A 22210-nucleotide genomic window follows, 5' to 3' on the forward strand; every position below is an offset into this window, starting at 1 on the left:
AATTCGTTTGCATCAAGCTGCTGCTATTGGTGAGGTGAATTCGATTCCATACAAACTTCGCAGGTGTAACAACACTATTCATAAGAAAATATGACCATGCCAACGTTAAAAAAAATGAATGTACGTGTAGTCTAGAGCAAGGCTGTATACTTTGGGGAGGTCACGCAGATACAGATACGCGGGTTACACACCACGGTTGATGATAAAATGGCCGATTTCATACAAAAATTCACCTACTCTGATGATTCTCGTCGTCTTGATGATGTGGTGAATTTTATTACATGTAAAATCATCAGAAGTGGTGTGTTCCCGCGTATCTAATAAAATGGCGGTCTGCGTGACCTCCTCAAAGTATACAGCCTTGGTCTAGAGCCGTACTTTCTCTGATTCGCTGAGGGTTAACATTACCAAACGCCGTTCACTTATTTCAAATATTAATTTTTATTCGATTCAATGTAGTTTTTCTTTCCCATTTTCATTTCAAATTTATATTTTCATTTTTTTTTTTGTATTTTATATAATTCGTCCATGTGTTTACCATGCGACGGACTTAACTGTAAACATAATTAGTTAGTGTGTGTGTGTTTTTGTTCTTGTAATGTTTGTTTTTCTGCTTTTCATTCGCTTTCTTTTTTTTCATTTATTTTTTATTTTCAATTTGTTATTGCACTTTTAATGCTAATAATACTCAGACAGAGGAATGGAAAATTTTATTAATGAAAAATGCTAAATTCTCATAAAAAAATCGTTTTTAAAAATTATAAAAGACAAAAAAAATATTTTAACTAAAAAAAAATTGACAAAAATGTTCTTTCGTTCGTTAAATATTATATTGCGCTAAATTAAAGTCTAAAAATTCCCTTTTTTTTCGTATAAAAAACAAACAAACAAAAAGATATTTATTTTAATTGATAGAATCTCATGACGCTTGCAGCCATGTGTCATACGAATATTTTTATGCCTTTTTTTATACATCTTAACATCAAAAATGGTAATTCGGTTAGTAATTTGAAAGGATTGAGGGGTTAGTCTGTTTTAAATAATTAAAATAAACAAAAAATATTTTTCTTTTACTTTTAACGGGGGCATATTAACATTTGATAAGCTTGAATAATAATCGATGAATCGTTAGCATGGTCGTTTGCTATTACACTTCTTCCATTCTCCAAGACTGCTCTGCTCGATGACAGAACAATCACGAGATTATATGAACGGATGAGAGCATGTCAATTTAGTACGGACGAGGACCTCAGTTCAGTCTAAATATTTCTTTCGTGAGAAATTCCAAAAATTTGATTCCGTTAAAATAGGTCTCGATTGGTGCTTGAACGATTCTACTTTGAATGGGTGAACGTAAAGTTGTCGTCAATGGGGAAACACAAGAGAATATGACTGAATTTCTGAAAATAAATGCTCGCCATTGAACTGCTGTGCTACTCTAGCTACATATAGAAACGTGAACGAGAGCTAGTCCAAATTTTTCTTTTGTACTACTGTCATTTTTGACAGGAGGAACAAGCAATTCAAGTATTAGATGTTTTGCAACATCAGTTGAATACGGCGAGATAAAGCTTCCTCTTTGATCTCTTTTAAAAGCTCGGCTTTCAGAGCGTTCCCATCCACGTTCAAAGAAGGATGTTCTCCTAGATTCAATGGACTACAACAGAAACTTCCTTCAAATTCAAGGAAATTGGTGAATAAAAGTATTTCCCAATTTCCTTGAATTTTAATTAAGTTTAATGTCAGAGAAAGAGAATTTACTGAGACGTTCTCTTCTCGATAAGACCTGTTAATAAGTGGCATCACAATTTGTGATGATATCTTAACGATTAATTTTAAGAATCTCCAATCGGAATGGATGGTGAATCCTAATGCTAATAGTGCTAATATTCGGAACGAAATTCTCAAAATTGATAATTGCACATCCTGATGAAATTTCGCCAGACCTAAAGAAACCCCTACGAAATCACCCAAAATTTCCCGAAAGTTTCGTTGAACTTTTTATGTGTAACCGGATAGCCAAACAACCAGTCCAACCGATTCATACTTCCTTTTGTGGTTGGTTAAATAACATCGTCATCGTCTCCTATTTAGATTAGTTTTATTTTAGTAAAACAGAGATTTTCTTTATGGTTAAATTTAGTTGATACAAAAATGTTTTGAGTTTCGACATTTTTCGGTTTTCTCTTTTGTACCTTAATTTGGCAAGTGCGAGAGCAACAGAAAAATTTAAAGATTAACACAAACAAATGTTTTTCTTGTATTTAATTGTGACTGACAATCATCGAATTTATTCACTCTGGAGGTGACATGGCGGCGCTGTTGTCATTTTATTTTAGTGCGTTTTGTTTACTACATTCTGAAAGAAACGGTTCAGACAACTCTAAATTGATCATGAAGGCAGTGACACCAAAAAAACAATCTAGCGGCGTCCCCACGAACTTAGCGCAGCGATTTTCTTGTTTTGAATGACAGCACCATCATGCCACTTCTTGAGTAAATTTATCTTCTTCTAAATTTTCACAACGATTGACCGTTGTTGATATTTTCGCTTCTTTTCTGTTATTCTCAGAAATTTTCACATTTTTCTCTCCCATATTCGTTGGGCTATGGACAACAACAGTTATTGTGGATTTCAATAATTTTTAGTTTTTTTTTTATTTGTTCTCGTGTTAATCTCGACTACAAAAAATCATAGAATTTTATTATAAATTTTAATGGATAAATCATATCAAATTTACATGTACAATATAAGCCCAAATATGGTTGGCATAAAAAATATATTTGAATTGAATATAATTCTAAAAAGAAAAATTCATTTTCTTTCTCTCTCTCTCTCTCTCTCTCTCTCTCTTTGTTTCATTCTTTTAAAGAGCTCAATCGCTAATCAATATGTTGAGTTGAGTTTAAAACATTTTCTTTTTATATTCTCTCTTTCCAGATTTTTTTTGCTTTGTTTTTCTATTTATCCTAATTTGTGTTGCTGAGATAGTTGGATTTGAATTGGAAATTTGGCCTTTAGATTTTGATTTCATTGGATTTTCCACTTTGTTTTAGAATCTTCAATAGAACTTTTTTTATTCCCTGACCCACCGAAAAAAACAACACATTTTTGAGTATGGAAAACCCATTGATTTGTAAAAATCGAAATCAAAACGATTTTCTGTTTGTCCGTTAATTTTTTCCATTTGTGTTTTGTTTGCAATATCTATTGGAAGGCAAATAATTCTTTTTACTGAAACTCGGTAAAAAATTTGAAGGAAAAGAAAAATTATTCCTAATTTACCCAATTCACCAATTTTGAAGAGAACAAAAAAAAAAAATAATGAAAAAAAAACTTGGTTTCAATAATAAATCAAATCAACAAAACAAATAAAAAAAATCGAAAAGGTTTTTCCTTTTTTTACTTACAAATCTTCCCGCTTATAAATTACGTTCTTTCGCTTCAACTTTTTATCTTTTCATAAATATTGTTCCACTGTTTTGTCTCTTTCTTTCCGTTTCTCTTTTTCTCGATCAATTTCGGCTTAATCTCTTTTATCTTTTGTGTGTTTTCTTCTTCTTTTTGTTTAAATAATTTTTATTGCAGAATTACGATCACGATTTTTTGGGGGAGTGTGAGTGTTGGATGAATAAATTGTTTTTGCATAAACGGTATATAGTATACGGCGATATCGACACCATTAAATAGGATTCGAGTTCTGTGTGGTGGTGGTAGTCTTGAGCGATTGTAATTCGGTATCTTTTGTGTTGACAACGTCACGCCAGTAGGCATCTTGTTCAATGACTTTGCGTTCGAGATTTTTTAAAACGTTTTCCTGTTGAAGAGAAAATAAGTAAAACAAATTGTGGTTTACAGTTGCTCTCAAAATGTTTGCACTAGATCAATGCACTTCAAGCAAAAGTGCATCGAGTGACAGTCCAGTGTTTCAGATTTTTTTTACAGTGCCAAAATTTGTATGATACACTGTGCCGTTTCAGTACTCTATTTAGATTACCACTCGTGCTTACCAATCATGCTTGAAGTGCGTTGCACTGACGGATGGATTAAATCTATGGTCCCAAATTTCAACCTTTAGATTCGGTTCAGTATCTGTTCAATCATTGTAATCTTTGATGGCAAGGCAACGCTATAACCTACAGAGGCGTCGCTTTTGCAAGATTATTTTTCGGAACTCCATTGAGGTCAAGGTCAATGTTAGATATCGGTTATGGTCGATAAACTTTGAAATTTTGTTTAAATTGTTCTCTCATTTCATGCCCCCCACAAACTTTCCCTTGAGAGTAAATTGTCCCCTCGCCTCCGCATACTCGGCATCACTGATACCACTAGGAAACCATTTTACACTTTCGAAATCTATACAATTTTTGGCACAGTGCTTTGCAGTGGCTCGGTGCTCTGAGTATGAAACACACATCCCCTGGTGCCAATGATGTCTGTGGTTCCACTGCAGCCGCTTCAAAAAATTTTGTAAGCCTATGTACCACCCTAGTATTGACATAAAATGTGGACACTCTCATATTACAATGAGAAGTTCGTCGTAGATAAGGGCTTCGATTATCAGACTACCTATCCGGTTCCGCACCCATCAATAAAATAGTGAATTTATCGAGCGATTTTACTTACCGTTTCCGCAACGATAGTCTTATATTCATCTACAGTTGCCTGCAACTTTGCATTTTGCAATATCAGATCCTCCGTGGCCGCTGTCCCCGTTGAATCACTATGCGTATCACTATTGTTTATATGATTTTTAGTTGATATTATTTCACTACTAGCACTATTGTTATTCTGTTGTTTCAATTGCGCCACATTCCGTTGCTCGATGTATGTGGCTATGTGATCCATCCACTGATGATAGTCCGCTGGTCCTTTGGGACAATCGGGAAAGAGGCGCTCTAAAATTTGTTTGGTTCTAATTTGTTCATCTTCGAATTGCTGCTGAATGGGTGGATGCTGAAAGAGGGAAATGGTTTTCGTTGTCATGAAATACATTGAATTTACAAGCACACAGAGCGACGGTTTATGTGCAAAACGTTTTCGGATGAATGTTCGCGAACTTTGGTTTCAGCGGTGCATAGCAGGGGTGAACAAGTAACCAATAGCAAGCAGGTGTAGTTTGTTTTTGGACTTTGGACTTTTGGACAACAAATGAATAGTAAAATTCAAAAAGAGCACATGTCACATTAGCGAATTGTAAGAAAAATGAAATTCAATTTTTTTACTAATTTCTCTAACGTGTAACACACATTTACCATTTTCAATCGAAAACCAAAATGCAGTAAAAATTCAACTTTCATTTTTCTTATAATTCGTTAATGTGGCATGTTCCCTGTCAACATTTTTAGCTATCCAAATACAAAACTCGTAAAAAAATCGTCACCTGATTAAGTGGAAGATATTTTCAGATGCAATTTGCTCTAATCTTGTTTAATGCGGTTGAATTTCCTCAATTAGGCAAAGATAAGATTGGTATCAGTTCAAGTTAATCCGAGTTTAAGCGAATTTAGGTGAAGTGAGGTAAATTAGGGAAATTCAAAACGCCTATCATCGAAACCATGCTCCAACGTATCTATTATTATTGTTGGAATTACTGGCTAGGCCCGTTCCTTCTGAAGCAAGAGCAAAGTTTGAAGCTCAACCCAAAACACTTGATGTCTTGTATTACGTGTGAGAGAGCGTGAAATAAGTCGCAGAGCATATTATTTGAAATTGAATTCAATGCGACAATAACAGGCCCAAATTGACGGACGTTCCGATGTTTCCTCAATACAAATCAAATCAACCTTCAATGGCATTCATTCTCGCAATCAATTTAGTTGATGTCGTCGGCAGAACAGAATTTAGATGGAACGATAATTATCTTTAAATTAACGATGGCAACTCATCGAAACTAAGTAAATAAATAAGTTCTACTAGAGCAACAAACATCAATTAACTAGACCTCATTTGTAATTTTTCATTTGTTGCTATAGCTAATTGCCATCATCAATCCAATCAATTGGAGATTAGCGAGTCGAGGTTTTCCGAATCAGAATTGAATTTATACAACTCGACATCCTAAAATTCGAGGAAGATTTTGCTAGAGTTCCATACAAAAACGAAAAATCTAACAAAAATGCACCGAAACCCCAACTCAACTTAGCCAACTTAGCCGACAACAAATGAAGTAGTTGAAGGTCTGTGATGAGCACCAATCATACTAATCGTATAACTCTGTGTGTAGCCTCTTGTAGAGTCATGCTATTAAAGCATTTCTCTTTGATTTCTTCAAAGATCAACGGATACCTATAAAAACCGTCGAGCAGACCAATGGAAATATTGGAAATTCGAGCGGAATTTTGTGGAAATATTCAGCTGTTATCGATAACGACGACAAAAATAATGACAAGCTCTGGGTAATATTGTTCTTCATATTGTAAAATGCGTGTTAAATAAATTGAAGTACAAGATTTGAAATCAACAGATTAAAAATACTTTGATCTATGGAAGTAATAGACCCGATAATAAAATCGGTCATATGCTTGCCGTCTGTAACAGGTTAAATTGAATATTTAGAAATATTTGACTGACCTTGACCGGCATTACTTTATTTGCCTTTTTGTTTTGATATTATCACTTCTCAACCCGCAGAATTTTTGGAATTGAAAGGAATTTAGTGCAATTTTTGGGAATCACAAAATTGAATTGGAATTGTTGGGGCAGAGTTTTTGGCCAGTAGTTAAAACAAACAAAAACTCTGCTTCCATTTACTTAGGAAACGTCAGATTGTTCGAACAGAAACGGAATGTCCAACACAAACTGAAACACAAACAATTTTTTGGGACAAATTAGCTGTGCCGTTTGTGTTGGACATTCCGTTTCTGGTCAAACAATCTCACGTTCCCTAATATTAGAGATTATTGTTTAATAAAAATCCTCGCAGTCAGAATTTAATTACTTTTCAGTGACATCTGTCAAACTTGCCCTTTCCGTTTGTGTTTTTGTTTGAATTCCCTGTTCAGAAAATCTGACTTTCGCCATTAGATGGATTAGGGAACGTCAGATTGTTCGAACAGTCTGACATTCCCTATTGTATATGTAATTTGAAGAACGGTTAAAAACTGAAAAAATTTCTAACAATTTTTGTTCACTGTACAAATAGTTAGACATTCTTCGGTAACACATATCATCTCATCTGCTGCTCTACCTAGAGTAAAAATGATTCTGAAAACAGTAACGTTCCAACGAAAGTGAAATTTTGTGTTTCAATTGTTAAATTATGTTCTCTACTCCAGACACTGATCGATGGGCTGCAATCAAAACGACCAATTAAAGACAACAACAAAAAAAAGACTGAAATTCTTTTCCGTGTAATAAACTGAATTGTACAATTAAAATCGACATAAATGTTTGTGTTCTATACAAAAATGGAAGCATAAGTTTTCAATTTAAAAATGAAAATTCAACCAAAATACACACCACACATTGCACATTGGACAAATTATGGAATTGTGTTGTTGTGTTTCATCAACTTATCGCTACGTCAGCTGTTCTGTTCTGCAGAAATTTACTTTCGGCCGCTCGTAATGCCTCAATTATTTTCCAGTTTTTAGTACGCAATTCCTACGGATGGACAAGAATGGAACCAACATCAGATCACAACAAAACAAAACAAAAACTAATCTTAGGACTTAAACGATATATAAAGAAACGAATCACGGTTCATTTGCCAGGGTGTGGACCAATCGGGTCCTAATGTCATGAATTTATGTGAAGCCGGTGTTAAAATCTGAGTGAACAAATGAATGACTATGATGGAAATACATACGTGAGGTGCATTGCGTTTAAAACTGATGGTTGCTATCGACATCACAAGCTAAATGCTGATTCCCAAACTTTTAGGAGTCAGTGCGAATTGGAAAAATTAGGAGACTTTAGAATGTTTAAAGGTAAAACCCGCTTTTTCTCTCCCCGAGGATTTTCTCTCAAAGTGGACGCTCGAAAAGGAGTGGAACGAAATTTTTTATGCGTGCCTAGATTTTGGTCCCTAGAACCCAAAATTATTTTTTTTTTGTGAAAATTCTTCGATGCTTGTCGACGTCTAGTGAGACGTGGTCCAAAACCCAAAGCATGCGCTTTTTCTTATAGCGTCGCATCCGGCTACACGGAACGTACAAAGTCGTGTGAGGTGTCATTTGAAAGGTAATTTCATGTTCTTTCGGGGCAAACGGGGTCTTGTTGGGTTTAAAATTCATTCATTGTAAAATTCATTGTCGATAACTCTTCATCCCCCTTCGTGTGCGTGTAACTTTTTAATGACCACAATGACTCTTGGCGTCGTTGAATCTGCAGTTTAAAATATCAGGATCGGGATATTTAAGAGGGTGAAATGACAGAACATGTAAAAGGTACAGACCATCAACGAAGCAATTGCGACAAAAATTAGCAGATTTTTCGGTATGTTCTGCATACTGGTAGTGGATTTGTAGTTTAAAAAAAAGGCGTTTCAGACAGTAGCGAATTTACCGAAACGTGCCTAATTGAATGACAAATACTTCGTTAGCGACCACTTCAACAAATTTTCATAAATTGCTATTGTGTGTGGACAATTGATCGTTTTGTATGCTGAGTTGAGTGTAAAATATAGCTCGCTGACTTATGTGCGAGCAAGATCGATTTGCAATTGTAAACGAAATGATTTAAATTTCAATGCGCAAAATAGTTTATCGGATTTTTTTGCGGTCAGGTCACCGTCACAAATTAAAAACGGAATGCAAACAATTTCGCGAAACCAAAGTTCATTATTCAAATAGTATAGTGTTCAAGTGGTGTGAGTGGTTCGGTACTTACGTTATTTTTATTTTTATAGTCAGCTATCTGCTTAAACAATTCATCTTCTTTCCCTGTAAGACTTTGTAATTGTTTCTGATAATCACTAAGTTTGGAGTCTTTTTCGGCTACTTCTTTCTTATAATTTGTTAAGGCTGAATTTAGGTCGTTCACCTGGAAATGAAAAGAAAGAAAAAACAAAAATGTTAGACAATAGAACTTTGTGAAGCTGTGTACGATGCAGAGAGGTCCAAAACTTGGGGATTAATTTCTACAAATTGGCAAAAGACGAGATTTTGCTCCACTTATAGTCGATCCGACTGGGCTCGATAACTTGAGTATAAAGAACACTCTCAACATCCCTTGATCCAGTGACAGTCGCTTCAAATGATAATTAAAAAAGTGATCGGATCAGTGCGAATTACGGTGCAACAGGTCACCTGTGTGCTGTGAGCCCAAAAAACAACTCCATAGCTCGTGAAGGAAAATTGATCTGCACCGCAATTTTACGCAAATGTTTCCCTTGAACCAATGAAGGTGACCGAGGGCGTATTGAATTTTGCGAATTTCAAGGTCCGCGATAGTCTTTGTGCGGAAAACGTAGATCATGGAAAGGTGTGTCCGGACATGTGGTTGATTGATCCAGTGGAGCCCCTGGACGACTTTTAGTTTCCGATGGACATAACTCGGAAAGTATAGAGTATTTTTGAAAACAATTATCTAGTGGAATGTAGAGCTTCAAAATATCTACAAAACTACTGAAGGAACCGATGGTCCAAAAGGTGATAATGCCGACATTGCCTAACATCGAAAATCTGACCTTTTGGTTTTTTACTTTTGTTTCCTGAGAGATAAATGATTATGTTTAGCTTGTAATTGGTAGGGGAGGTCGAGCACTACTAGTACACTAGGCATGTCCCGGTCAGAAATTCACCTGAGACCAGAATTTTTGAATGGAATTTTTAAGTGTACCCACGTCGCACACGAAGCCAGTGCAGACACTGCAACCAGTGTTGCTGAGTCGAGGACACAATGGAGAGTAAGTATACATAATATTCCATAACAGTAGCTGAACTCCTTTACAAAAAATCGCAAAATTCGATACGCCCTAACCGAGCCTTATCTAAGACCGTCTGTGGACATCGTATCGGTTTTAAATGGTTGCCCTGTGGTAATTGTTTCCACTTTCCGCTTGAGTGTTAATTGTTTTTGAAAATTATTGTCCGATTGGATGAGCGACTGCTCCTCATCTAGAATTCTGTCGGTAGTTATTGTGAGACTCAAGATCAACAATTCACCAAAAGTTACCGTCAAAAAATGCAAACGGAACAGATGGCGAAGCGCCACACTTTCCTGGCTTCCTACACAACTCTTGTTGAGCTCAAAAATACAATCCCGAAAGTAGTCGCGACGCGCAAAGCGGAAGCAAATACCCAAAATACTAAACCCAATGACAACACGTACCTGTTTCACCTGTTGCACCAATTTGTTGTTCGACAACTCTAACGCAGACTTCAATTCAGCGATCTGTTTGTTGCACTCGTCCATCTTCGCTTTATTATCAGCCACCTCACTCCGGCACAGAGCCAGCTCCTTTTTGGACGAATCCAGTGCGTTCTGCAGATTTCTGATTTCCACTTTGCTACTGTCATCCAAATGGTTCGCCTTGCTGCTCTGTTCGGCCACCTGAATTTTCAACTGCTCCAGATCGTACTTCTGTCGGATGTACAGTTGTTCCTCAGCCCGTAGCCGCTGATTGTCCGCATTCAAATTGGCCAAATCGGCTTCATTCTGACGCATGATCATATCGTACTCTTGCAGCTTCTGCTCGTATTCGGCCAATTTGTTGGTCGTTTCGCCTTGGAATTGATGGAATTTCTCTTGCAAGTCGTTCATGATTTGAGTTTTGGAAAAGTTGTCGTCAATCATCTGCTGGTGTTGGTTCTGATCTTGCGTATGGTTCTGTTTCTCTTTGAATAGAGCGGTCTGCAGCTGTTGGATACTGTTGCTCATAACTTTATGCTCGTTGGCGAATTTCTCCGCTTGGAAGGTCAGCTCCTGTCGGATGGTCTGAATTTCCAATTTTTTCGCATGAAGTTCATCGGTCAACAGGGCGATTCTCGTTTGGCTGTTGGTGCGTTCGCTGATGATTTCGGCCCTCAATTCACGGAATTTATTCTGAAAGCCGATGGTAACTTTCTGCTCTTCAGCCAGTTCGCGGTCCTTATCTTCCAGTTGTCTGCGCAACTTTTGCACAATGTCATCGCTCCAATCGGAATGATTGACAATGGTGTCCTGTTGCTTGTTCAGCAGATAGTCGATGAGAATTTGAATTTCACCACGGGTCAGATCCACCTTTCCCAGCATGCCAATCATTGCGCTCACATTCATGTCGTAATCGACATCGTTGAAATGCTGTGCAACGGTTGCCGGTTCCGATTTCTTCTTCTTGTTGTGCTTCTCCTTCACCGATTGAATCTTCGGCGACTCGGTGACAGCCACTTCCTTCTCGACGACTGCATTTTCGACTACCGATGGATTCGGTTTCTCGGTCTTCGGCGACGGTACATCCTTCTTGTTCTTCAACTTCTTCCCGTCCTTTTTGTTTGGCTTCACATTCTCAGCCGATTCGACCTTTTGCTTTCTCATTTCTAAATCATCCTTCGGCTGGATCTCTTCGAAATGATTCAACGTTTCGGTGTTATTGGTGCCTGGTGCGACGACAACCGCATCAGACTTGTTTGTTAGAATGCTGGTTCCTGGCGGCTTTGAAGCACTATTCTTACGGTTCTGATTGCGCTTGCCGTGCGGTTTCTGTTTCAACAAATGGAAAAAATAAATTAAATTCAAAGTCAGATGGCACGGAATCTGTCGAATCACAAACCTTAGTATTGGTGACATCTTCGCCAATCACTTCGGCTTCAGAAAATTCGACATGTCCCTTGTTGGCTGCATGAACCGGACTGTTGTTACTTTCGCCGGACGCACTATCCGAATGGCCATCACTATCATTTTGAGATTCTGGTTCTTGCTCCTTTCGATCTTTCTGTTTTCGTTCCTTATCCTTTCCCTGTTTGAACAAACGACAGAAATTAATATTTGGCTTGTCATTGCTAAGGGATGTACAAGTGGACGCTTGTCGATGTGCTCACCTTCTTGTTAATCACTTTACGATTGGATTTCTTCTGATTCTTGCCATGACTGGATCCAAACAATTTGTCAGCAAATTGCTTCTTTTCTGCCTGCACCTCTTCGTACGTTTTGCCGACACGGAATTTACTGTTGATGTACATCAACGAAAACACGGACAGACAAAATATGATAACAAATACAAAATACATTAATAGATCCATATTTTCATTGCGTTTCGTTTCAACCAGTTTGGATGGAATTGAATATACACTTCAGCTGGGCGACTTGTTTTAGACGGATCTGGAAAAGAGCGGAAAGAGCAAAGTTAATAAAATCAATCGATAATTGGTTTGAAGGGAGCGGCTATGCCTGAACGAAGCCCCAAGGGCTTCAACCGATCAGAATTTTAAAGATATAGGTGGAACAATGGGAATACTATAACTGATAATGGACAGGAAAGGTAAATTGGATAGTATAAAGGAGACTAACAGACGATGAATGGTTGGTGACGATGAACGTAAGCACATTCACTTCAGTAAGCAAAGTAAGTGGCGCTCATAGGCACCACTCAAGACGAGTATTAGCCCAACAATCTTAAAGAAAGGTGTTTTTGAGTACTTAAGCTACAAAACGTCTTAAATCTACTACTTCAATCTAAGAAATGTGTTGATGCCTTAATCCTGTCATGCTTTATAAATTACAATAGAAGTACAGTGTAGTGACAGGGCGGCTTATAAAAGCGTCAATGATTCAATAAGGTACACACTTAGATGTTCCAATATATTTGTGACCATTGCAATAGAAAGTTCACTCAAAATTCGGATTCCTGAATAGACTAACTGCTTTAATGCATGGCGTATTATTGGTAAATTCATTTATCGAAAATTTACCAAAACATTACCGAAATTTACCAAAACATTACCGAAATTTACCAAAACATTACCGAAATTTTACCGAGACCGAAAATGTACCAAAATTTACCGAAAATTTTCCGAAAAGTATACCGAATTTACTAATAACATCCCCCCGCCCTGTTTAAGAGCTTAAACACGTAACTGCAGCTAAGTAATCAATACGCCGGTAAATATACGTCTTCACCGATCTCTACGAGTTAGCGACAAATTCTGATTAAACCAATTCCACGCACTCACATTCAGTCAACTTAATTCAATAACACTAACCGTTCAACCCTACACACAAATAGTAATAACAATAAAAAAGTCGCATAACGATTTGAACTCTACAGTTCAAATTTATCACATTCTCGTCCAGTAGAGCACTATAAGTGATTTAGAGTTACACTGACATCGCATAAACACTTCACTTTACATGAAATGCTATTACGAACAAAATATTGCGCTGATTCTGTTTTTTGATGAATGAATGAATGAACCGTCGACAAGCAGATAACGAGACACTCTCGAGTTTAATTGATACACGACACTGAGTCATTTGGATGACAAAATACGGTGCTATCATGGGTAGACGAATGAAATGGAAATCATTTCAGAGAAAGAGATTGCAAAGATCGTAAAAATACCTATGAGTGTTGAATATTTTGTACACGTCACTGTGACATCGGTCGGTTGACCAAACTGATTTAAATGTGAGAATTCGCCACTTCAACACTACTTGTTATCAATCCACACAATTTTCATGCGATCTTATGGCTATGTTGGCGGAGTGTACAAGGTCCGCCTGTGCTATTGGGCATCAAGTCCACTATTCAATTATGTACCACCAATTCTCGAAAAAGCCCACAAACGACTAAGCCCATTTGTCCAATCTCAAATAGCTCTAAATTCAAATAAAATCGAACCGTGAACCACTACAATATATCGTAATTAAGATGTCAATAATTTAGAAATCAAACCCGGCAAAACCAACAAAATTGACGAAGAAAAAAATGTCCAAAAGCCAGCAAAAATTCGAAATTAAATTTATGCAGAAAGTGTCGAATTTATGAGAATGCAAAAAATTATAACAACCAATGAACGACCGTCCGAATAGTTTAAAGCAAATCAAAATAAAATGACGTGGCGGTTTGCTTATAAATATATGGATGGATATGGATGGTAACAAAAATGCCGCTACATCATTTTATCGCAATAATTTTTTTATTATTAAAAGCGAATGTTTTATGGACTACAAGCGGTGTGGACGACCGATTAGAAATATATATTCTTACAATTCCAGTCGACAAGACGAATTTTTTTTTCAACACGTTCCCAATAAGTGGCTGATAATATAATGGTAGCGGCGAAATGAAGAGTCACAAAATTTAATAAAAATGCAATCACATACCATTACCGTTCCACCACACCAAAAAAAAAAACAAGAATATTTTAATGTGGTGGTTGTGTTTAAAAAAAATCGCATTTTAAATTAATGTCAGTCAGACCGACAGGAGAGAGTTCAATTGAACGAATAATAATTAATTTAGATTTAATTCGGATTTTGTTGTCGTTTTTTTAAATATAATTTAAACTGTTGAATAATTCTCTCTGTTTAAATCGTTAATTACACACTCTACACTGTCCATGATGTCATCGTGTGATTGGTATATTAAACTAAAACAAGACAAAAAAAAATTGTTTCATTCTCCTCGTAAACAATAATTTATGGTTCGGAGTCATTTAATTTGAAAGAAATGAATTCCGGACTGATAAAATGATTATTTATTTTTTTTTTTGTTCTGTCTGTATGTCCTAACCACTCTGTCGGTAGTATGTAACATTTTAGCATTCGGTTTAATGCATACACAACACTTTATACTATGTGGAAATCATAAAATGAGAATTTAAATGGAGAAACATAACAACTTCATACAATTTTTTTTTTTTCAAAAGGTCATTCCACCCGGGTCTTTTGGAATTATGAATTTTTTTTTGTAGTCTGAAAAATATCTGTACATTTTCCGTCAAAGCGGCATATATACGGTGATGCTGCGATTAATTTGTCCTCTACAATGGACAATATACCACCATCCGGTACGGTTTTGGTTTTATTATAATTTCAAATGGAAATTCCACAATCAAAAATAAAATTTCTTTTTTTTCTGTACATTTGACGTGTGACATTTATATATACGTTATAATATTAATTGCACCGCCATGACACACGGAAAAAGGTTCCTCCAAATGTGTTGACCTAGCACTGGTGTGTGGCCGTTCGGATTTCGTTGCCGTAGCCACAAATTCAGTCACAATTTTCGATTGTTAACAATTGAAAATCGTAGCCAACCATTTGACGAATGATATTATGTAAAAATGGTTGAATTATCTGAATTACTTACATTCTTTAAAACAATTACCGACCAGAACGCACGTCACACAAAAATTTCACAGTTCAACTTTTCTTTTTGGTTCAGTGGATTGGGTAGAATTCCTCCTTTTCTTCTCTCTTCTTCTTTTTTTTCATCGCATCATTATAAAACGGCTGGGCGATTTTGCTGACATCTGTGAAATAAAATGGTGTCATCAGCGCCACATCATTGACATTTGAACATTGAGAACAACAAATTTGTACCATAAAGCGGGTGAGTGCAATTTTTTTTGATACCAACATTGAAAAATGATACTTTCGCCCCGCATATGAGGGGCGAAAGTAAAAAAATGCATCCCACGGGGAGAAAGTACTTAACGAAGAGCGAACGCAACTGAACGAACAGCGAAAGTGACTGACGTCACAGAAAATGAGAGAAATGAGTCGAGTTGTCAACAAAATCCGCTCATATTATGCAGAATACTTTGATCAAAATTGTAAAACACTGTGCGCCAGTGTTCTTGTTGAAATTAGCATACAAAGTTGATACTTTTTGTTACTGAATGATTTGTTAGTTATATCTTAATTTTTGTGTGTGTTATTGTTGTGATGGCTAAATTATTAAATTTTTCATATACCAGGGGGCTGACGCCCCCTGGACCCCCGCATTTTCTGGCTAAATGCCTTTTTATTTCAACATTTTGTTGCGATGTTTGCGATACGTATCAATTTTCAATGTTGGTATCAAAAAAAATAGTATGAACGACTCGGGCCAAAAGTAAAAAAATTCAACCTGTGCGATTAGAGCCCTTGCCTTCGGCGCGGGCTCCAACTCTCGCACACGGTTGAATTTTTTTACTTTCGCCCCTTGTCATTCAATGTACTATTTGATGAGAGTACGTAACGTACGATGTTGAGCGATTGTGAGAGCAGATGACATTTTAATTTAACTGGTCAGCTAACAAAATTACCAACCAGGACGCACGTCTCTCTAAAATTTCACAGTTCAAAAATTCCTGAATAAAAACTAAAATTGAAAGTCAGACTCCGTTTCAAATTAAAATAAATTTTTTATACCTAGGACCCGAAAAGCAAAGTATTATAAACACTGAAGGTACCGCAGACCCTCAGGGAATAGCAAGAAATACGGATCCCGACTTTCGGGTGAATATAAGAATTATCATGTTGCATCTGGAATGTTTGGCGTTATAATGTTGTCAGAACTGTGTTGCTCAGTGTAAAATTTTCTGTTAGAGTAATTATACCTAGAGAGGTATTTCGTACGATAAAATGTGGTCCCGACATCAGTTTGTATAAGATTCACATTTCGTACAATTTTACGTAGAGCTTTTACTAACACATGTAGGCGTTGACAATTTTGATAGTTGTCAGTTTTGTATTTTCTAAATCGCGTAACTCTATTTTGAAATTTTGTTTGAAATCATTCGCAATAATAATAATTAAATATGGTGCAAATGTGATTCATTACGGGATGCCAAAGTAAAGGAGTCAAGGGCAATGCCTGTTCATTTTTCCGGTGATTTTATGCGCTTAATAAAAAATTGCGCGAGTTGCATCTGTTTGTTGATTTCTAGTTTTCCTTCAAGAGACCGATTGCCCAACTATAATTTGCTGCATAAAACAACACGGGTCAATTTCTATTATTTTCGTTGTGTTAAACCTGTTAAACACAATGTGTTTGTTGATATCAGTTCATATCAGTGGTATGTAAAAGGTTCACATTTTAAAAAGAATCCTTCTCGCAGGCACATTTAAATTTTTTGCGCTAATTTGCCCACCAATTTAGTAGGGAAAAACCAACACTATCAAATATTACGTATTTCATGTCGGGCCCACAAATTTTACGTAATTCTGTTCGTAATTTCCTCTCTAGGTATAATTACTCTAAGCTGTGTTGAGTATTGAGATGCAACCTAACAATGTGAATTTTACTCGATTTTACTTGTGTCCAACGTTATGAAAATTATATTCACCCGAAAGTATGGATGAATATGTATGAAAGTACGAAATGTACTACTTTTGCAATTTCAAGCTCTTTGACGTATGACGCCGTGACCAGTTATAGAGTGTTATGATGAAAGAGAAGAAGATATTTTGACAAGTCCCCAAGGCAAGTTAAAATAAACTGGTCTTCTGTCCTCTCGCTCTTAACGTACCACGTTGATAGAGAAGCAAATACTTTGACAAGTACCCCAAGGCAAGTTATAATAACTAGTCTTCGGTTTTCTCGCTATGATCATAACAGTCTATACAAAACTCGCTCTCACTTAACACTCTACAAGGTAAGTGCAGAGAGCAAAATAGAATAAGCTAACCAATCAAAAAACGTTATTTTCCATTTAGGAGAGAGTTTGAGCCAATCAAATGATAGTATTTGCACTTATCCTTTACTCAGTTTTAACACGTAGGGGATAATGCTCAAGCAGGCACTTTAGGCACACCGGAAAGTGCTAAGGGAGTCGAGGAATACCTCCAAATCTAAAAATCAAAAGTGAAATTTTTGATTTTTAGAAATTTATTTGGAGGTATTCCTCGACTCCCTTAGCACTTTCCGGTGTGCCTAAAGTTGACAAGTCGCAATAACCGGCAACGTGAAGAGCGTAAAAACAGGAGAAAAACCAGTTAATTTAACTGAGCTCGATGCACCCATCATACGTCAAAATTTGTATGTAAAAAGGGGGAAAAAACAGTTAATTCAACTGATCTCGATGGGTGATATCTCAAAATTTCGACTCTCTTTCAACACTGTATAGTGTCATGATCAGAGCGAGAAAACCGAAGAACATTTATTGCCTCAAGTGTCCATTCCACTCAACGCAAAGTACTCCGTGAGAGACCCGGCTGTCAAATAAACAGAGCAAAAATTGAAAAAAAAACCATTTTGACTCTCACACGGAGTACTTTTTTGGTAAGAGGAAAGTAAGCATTACTTGCCTTGGGGTCAACGTATTTGCTTCTCTTCCAGCATGTTATGAGGTTAGTGAGAAGGCCGAAGACCACTTTATTATAACTTGCCTTGGGTTACTTGTCGTCAAAATATTTCTTTCTTTCATCATAAGGCTCTATAAATGAGTGCGGGCAGACGTTGGAATCCTGAAAACTTCTCCCAGCTCGTCAAAATCATTTTTAGAAACACAATCCAACCCAAAACTAAAGTCCGAACCCGAATAAATATATTCAAATGACCCGAAACAACCTGACTTTACTGTACATTATCGAGTCTATGAGATAACTGTAGTAGACAATTCCAGGCCACTTGATATCGAATATCCTTTGTCGTCCAAGTGCTTGTGTCAATCCGCTCACTTTGCGTTGTTCGAGATTTTCAGTAGCCCGAACTTTTACAACACAAACGACAACGATTTCATCCACAGAGATGAACATAGCCTAAGCGTCAACAAATTTCTTTGTAAATTTTTCGTTAAAACCTTCGTCAATCTGAAAGTTGAGGTTAGGTTTATAAAATTTGACATTTCGAAATGACTTTGGAACAAATTTATTGTTATTGTAGTTGGCTGCGACCTTTTAAGGCACTACAAATACTCGAAGTCGACGATTCAACGAAGACTACGAAGGAACTCTATAATAGTAAGCAGAGTAGAGTAAAGATTTACACAAAATCACGCTCACTGTCGGGTAAATTGTCAATATGTTTGGATGTTTGTCACTCTTCTCTCTGTTAAAAACATCAAAACTTTTTGTTTTCGTTTCTTAATTTGCATAAAAAATGATCGAAATTGTGGCAAAATTGGTGCGCGAACAAACTCCAGTATTTTTGTGTGGTGAATCTGTCGAATTGTTTATATCATTCACGAATCCATCGTTGGCAGAGCACAGAATTGCCCAGAGTAATAAGTAAGTTTTGACACCGTGTTATCTGATTGAAATTGTCACGAAAGTTTGGAATTGCTCTGGTGTTATTGACTGCCCTCAAATAAATGGTAGAGTCAAGAAACAGGTCAATGTCATGCATTATGGAGCTCAGTTACTATCACTAAGTGACCTGGAGGTTGGTGAGAGTGACGATCTCAGTAAATCAGATCACGAAACCAACTTCCTTTCTCTCATCTTTCGATGTGAACGAAAGACCCGTTGAATCGCTTGAACATTCCTGAACAAAATGAGTCTCACATTTCAATTTGATTATTTCAGTGACATTCTAGAGAACTTAGCATGGGCGACAGGTCAAATACACTGCTACCGCAGCTCGACCGATACGGATAAGCCAACCGACTATTCGCAAATATTTTCTGCCGAAACAGCTCTAAATGCATCAAGTCATGGACAAGGGAACGTGGTCTTGGCCACAGAACCGAAAATTCTATTCTGCGACCTTCGTCTCGCGGTCGGCGAATCAAAATCTTGTACTGTCAACTCAATCCAATTTGAAATGAAATTTCAACGAAAATTCGACCTACTTTCAGATTTGTTCAAAGAAGTGCTTCCTATGTCCAGCCCACCAACATATCGTGGCATTGGCATCAAATATTTCTACAAGCTCACCATCGCAACCCAGCGGGTCGGATCGAAGGTGCAAATTTTACGCGTTCCAATACGAGTGCTGTCACTACCGACCGTCATTCGTTCCGATGATGTGCCAGCGCTGTGCAACGAAACCAACGAAGAACTGGCACCGACCAATCCATTTCTGGAGAAGCGCAAAACCGAAACAAAACTGGAAATCGCTCTGCACCATCTACAGAACATAACGGCACGACGACGACCGAATTTCTATTTGATATCGAATAAGCGCGGCCGTGTCGGTCGATTCTGTCTATTCAAACCGGTTTACAAATTGGGCGAAGATATTGTGGGAACGTTAGACTTTACTTGTCGAACTGTGCGTTGCGTTCAGGTGTCTGTAACGCTTCAGTGTGAAGAGATTTTGTTGTCGAAGCAATCGAAAGGTGGAGCGACACCGAAATCGACCGACGATTCAAGCAATTCATCACAGCAAACGGCTGAGGTTAGCGGTAAAATTATGAATTTCACAAAACACCACGAAGTGTGTGTGGGACTGCTGCAGACTCAGATGATTTTGCCGGTTCCTTTACATGTTACGCCTTCGTTTTCAACTCCATTAGGTAGGTCACGACACGGTGTCACTTTGTGGGCTCTGTAACCAATTCTTGCATTTTTCTTTCTCTTCGGCGTAGTTGACGTACGATGGAGACTGCACTTCGAATTTGTGACGAGCACGAGTGAGTCGCTGACACCGCTTCATGTAGACGAAAATAATTGGCAGGCACCGGTTGACATTCCCATCGAAACCATGGTATGGAATCTTCCAATCACACTGTATCCAACATCACCGATGCAAATCCTTCAGCAGTCCGGAAAGCATTCGTTAATCATAAAGTGAAGCCTAAAAGGCACGTCGTCCATCGCAACTTCCTTTATTATACAAAAAAGAGAACCTCACAAATATACACCGTTATCAATCCGAATCCGAGGCGTCATCAGTGTTTGCGTTGCCTTCATCATCATCATCGTCGTCGTCGTCATCCTTGTCCCAATTGGTCATCTTTTTGTTGGTCATGAAATCGTTCCTGCGGAGGCAAAGTTTTTTTTTGTTAAAAATGTCATCAGTGGCAGTGACCGTCCCACTCACCTCAAAACACTCCACTGTGACTTCGATGCATCGGGCCGATCCGTTTCTGTGTAGCCATCATCACCATCCTCACTCTCCTCTTTCACCTCATCTTTAACGGGATTGTCGACCAGCTCAGATTTTGCCCGATTGCCACCCATCAGCACATCCAAAAACTTTTTCTTGTTAATGTTATTGAGCACGGCGTCTTTCCTGTGATCCAACGGCCCAACGTCGTCCAATTTCTGGGCCAAATCTTTCTGCTGAACGCGCACCGCATTGAACAGCTGTACAACGCCTTTGGTGGCGATTTTCTTGAAAGCTTTCTCCCGTTCCCGGTCCATCAATGACGGTTTCATGCGCAACGCGAGCGTTTTATTCTTTCTGTCCTTCACGTCGATGTCCAGATCCAGTTGAGTTTTGTCCGGTTTCTCCTCCTTGATTTCGCCATCGATTTCGAAATCCACTTTGTCCACTTTCTCATCCACTAGGTCGGCGGTTTTCTTTGACTTGGACAGAAAGACACTCTTTTTGTTCTTCGGTTTCTCCTGTTTCATCACTTTGGCGAAAGCACTGGCAAAGCCGAGCTGAATTGCAGCTTTTCTGCTTTTTTTCGATTCTTCGGTGGGTGGACTAACATTTGCATCATCGCCGTCATCAGACAACCGTTCATCATCTACATCTTGAGGTTCGTGTTCAGGAGACGAATCCGACGAGTAATCGACATCTAGTGTTTTGTCGATTTTCCTCTTTTTCGCTGAAAAACAGAAAGAAAAATTATTGTCAACCACTCGTGGCATGTTCCAGTTGGTAAACTCACTCAATTTCTTTGACTTTTTTATCGTTTTTGAAGCACTTCCAATCATTTTTGTGTTGTCTTTAACGTAGTCACAATGTACAGTTTGTTTACGTTTTAGGTTATGATTTTGACATTTCGGAAACGTGCACCGAGTCACAGTGTTGCCAGCAGTTGTCATTCGCAACGATTTTCACTTGTGTGTAACCTTTTTCAAATAGAGTGTTATGATGAAAGAGACAGAAATATTTTGACAAGTACCCCAAGGCAAGTTATAATAAACTGGTCTTCGGTCGTCTCGCTCCGAGCCTAACACTCTACAGACAATAAACTTTTTCAATCGATAGAGAGAGACCAGTTTTGTGAGTTGAGATCACTTTTGGTCAGTTTCCGCTGGAGGTGTAGCTGTCTAATATAATACAACAAAATTGAAATCGACAATTCGATGTCAACAGAAGATGTAATAGTTTCAAAGAAAAAGAGATCATCAGACCATTCGAAAAGAAGCTAAACAAATGAAATTTAATTTTTCTTATAATTCGCTAATTGGACATGTTCTGCATTTAGTTATTCAATTCAAATATCTTCCTTTCAA

At 37.5% G+C, this 22210-nt stretch overlaps 3 protein-coding genes across 6 annotated transcripts; 1 reads left to right on the forward strand and 2 right to left on the reverse strand.

Annotated features, from left to right (window-relative positions):
* Window positions 1-423: 423 nt before the first annotated feature.
* LOC119083977 (ribosome-binding protein 1) lies at window positions 424-15389 on the reverse strand. 4 transcript variants are annotated; one of them, XR_005088979.1, is made up of 8 exons: window positions 15240-15389; window positions 11965-12244; window positions 11697-11882; window positions 10277-11626; window positions 8834-8986; window positions 7463-7606; window positions 4628-4957; window positions 2698-3818 (listed from the first exon to the last, which is right to left on the reverse strand). XR_005088979.1 is itself a non-coding variant. In XM_037193785.1 (7 exons), the coding sequence occupies exons 2-7, from the start codon at window positions 12163-12165 to the stop codon at window positions 3684-3686; spliced, it is 2355 nt and encodes a 784-aa protein (XP_037049680.1). In that variant the 5' UTR covers window positions 12166-12244; window positions 15240-15389; the 3' UTR covers window positions 424-3683. The 4 variants fall into 4 exon arrangements, 3 of the variants coding, with proteins under 3 accessions (XP_037049680.1, XP_037049682.1, XP_037049681.1); XM_037193785.1 differs by lacking the exon at window positions 7463-7606 and having other exon boundaries at window positions 424-3818; XM_037193787.1 differs by lacking the exon at window positions 7463-7606 and having other exon boundaries at window positions 424-3818; window positions 15009-15294.
* Window positions 15390-18861: 3472 nt separating this feature from the next.
* Window positions 18862-20681, forward strand: LOC119083983 (RAB6A-GEF complex partner protein 2). Its single transcript, XM_037193797.1, has 4 exons — window positions 18862-19084; window positions 19382-19593; window positions 19654-20313; window positions 20386-20681. The coding sequence occupies exons 1-4, from the start codon at window positions 18957-18959 to the stop codon at window positions 20589-20591; spliced, it is 1206 nt and encodes a 401-aa protein (XP_037049692.1). The 5' UTR covers window positions 18862-18956; the 3' UTR covers window positions 20592-20681.
* LOC119083985 (RRP15-like protein) lies at window positions 20610-21792 on the reverse strand. The gene is made up of 3 exons (XM_037193799.1): window positions 21640-21792; window positions 20841-21576; window positions 20610-20778 (listed from the first exon to the last, which is right to left on the reverse strand). The coding sequence occupies exons 1-3, from the start codon at window positions 21683-21685 to the stop codon at window positions 20667-20669; spliced, it is 894 nt and encodes a 297-aa protein (XP_037049694.1). The 5' UTR covers window positions 21686-21792; the 3' UTR covers window positions 20610-20666.
* Between the last annotated feature and the right edge of the window lie 418 nt (window positions 21793-22210).

This window comes from Bradysia coprophila, unplaced genomic scaffold, assembly GCF_014529535.1.
Source record: "Bradysia coprophila strain Holo2 unplaced genomic scaffold, BU_Bcop_v1 contig_732, whole genome shotgun sequence".
NCBI lineage: Eukaryota > Metazoa > Arthropoda > Insecta > Diptera > Sciaridae > Bradysia > Bradysia coprophila.

Coding starts and splice junctions, on each gene's coding strand:
- LOC119083977 (XM_037193785.1), bottom strand. CDS start 12,165: ATGGATCTATTAATGTATTTTGTATTTGTTATCATATTTTGTCTGTCC. Junction 8,987..10,276: donor TGGTGCAACAGGTGAAACAG/GTACGTGTTGTC, acceptor TTTCATTTCCAG/GTGAACGACCTAAATTCAGC. Junction 3,819..4,627: donor AGACTATCGTTGCGGAAACG/GTAAGTAAAATC, acceptor TCTCTTCAACAG/GAAAACGTTTTAAAAAATCT.
- LOC119083983 (XM_037193797.1), top strand. CDS start 18,957: ATGATCGAAATTGTGGCAAAATTGGTGCGCGAACAAACTCCAGTATTT. Junction 19,594..19,653: donor GGTCGGCGAATCAAAATCTT/GTACTGTCAACT, acceptor ACCTACTTTCAG/ATTTGTTCAAAGAAGTGCTT. Junction 20,314..20,385: donor TTCGTTTTCAACTCCATTAG/GTAGGTCACGAC, acceptor TCTTCGGCGTAG/TTGACGTACGATGGAGACTG.
- LOC119083985 (XM_037193799.1), bottom strand. CDS start 21,685: ATGATTGGAAGTGCTTCAAAAACGATAAAAAAGTCAAAGAAATTGA. Junction 21,577..21,639: donor AAAAAAGTCAAAGAAATTGA/GTGAGTTTACCA, acceptor TCTGTTTTTCAG/CGAAAAAGAGGAAAATCGAC. Junction 20,779..20,840: donor TCACAGTGGAGTGTTTTGAG/GTGAGTGGGACG, acceptor TTGCCTCCGCAG/GAACGATTTCATGACCAACA.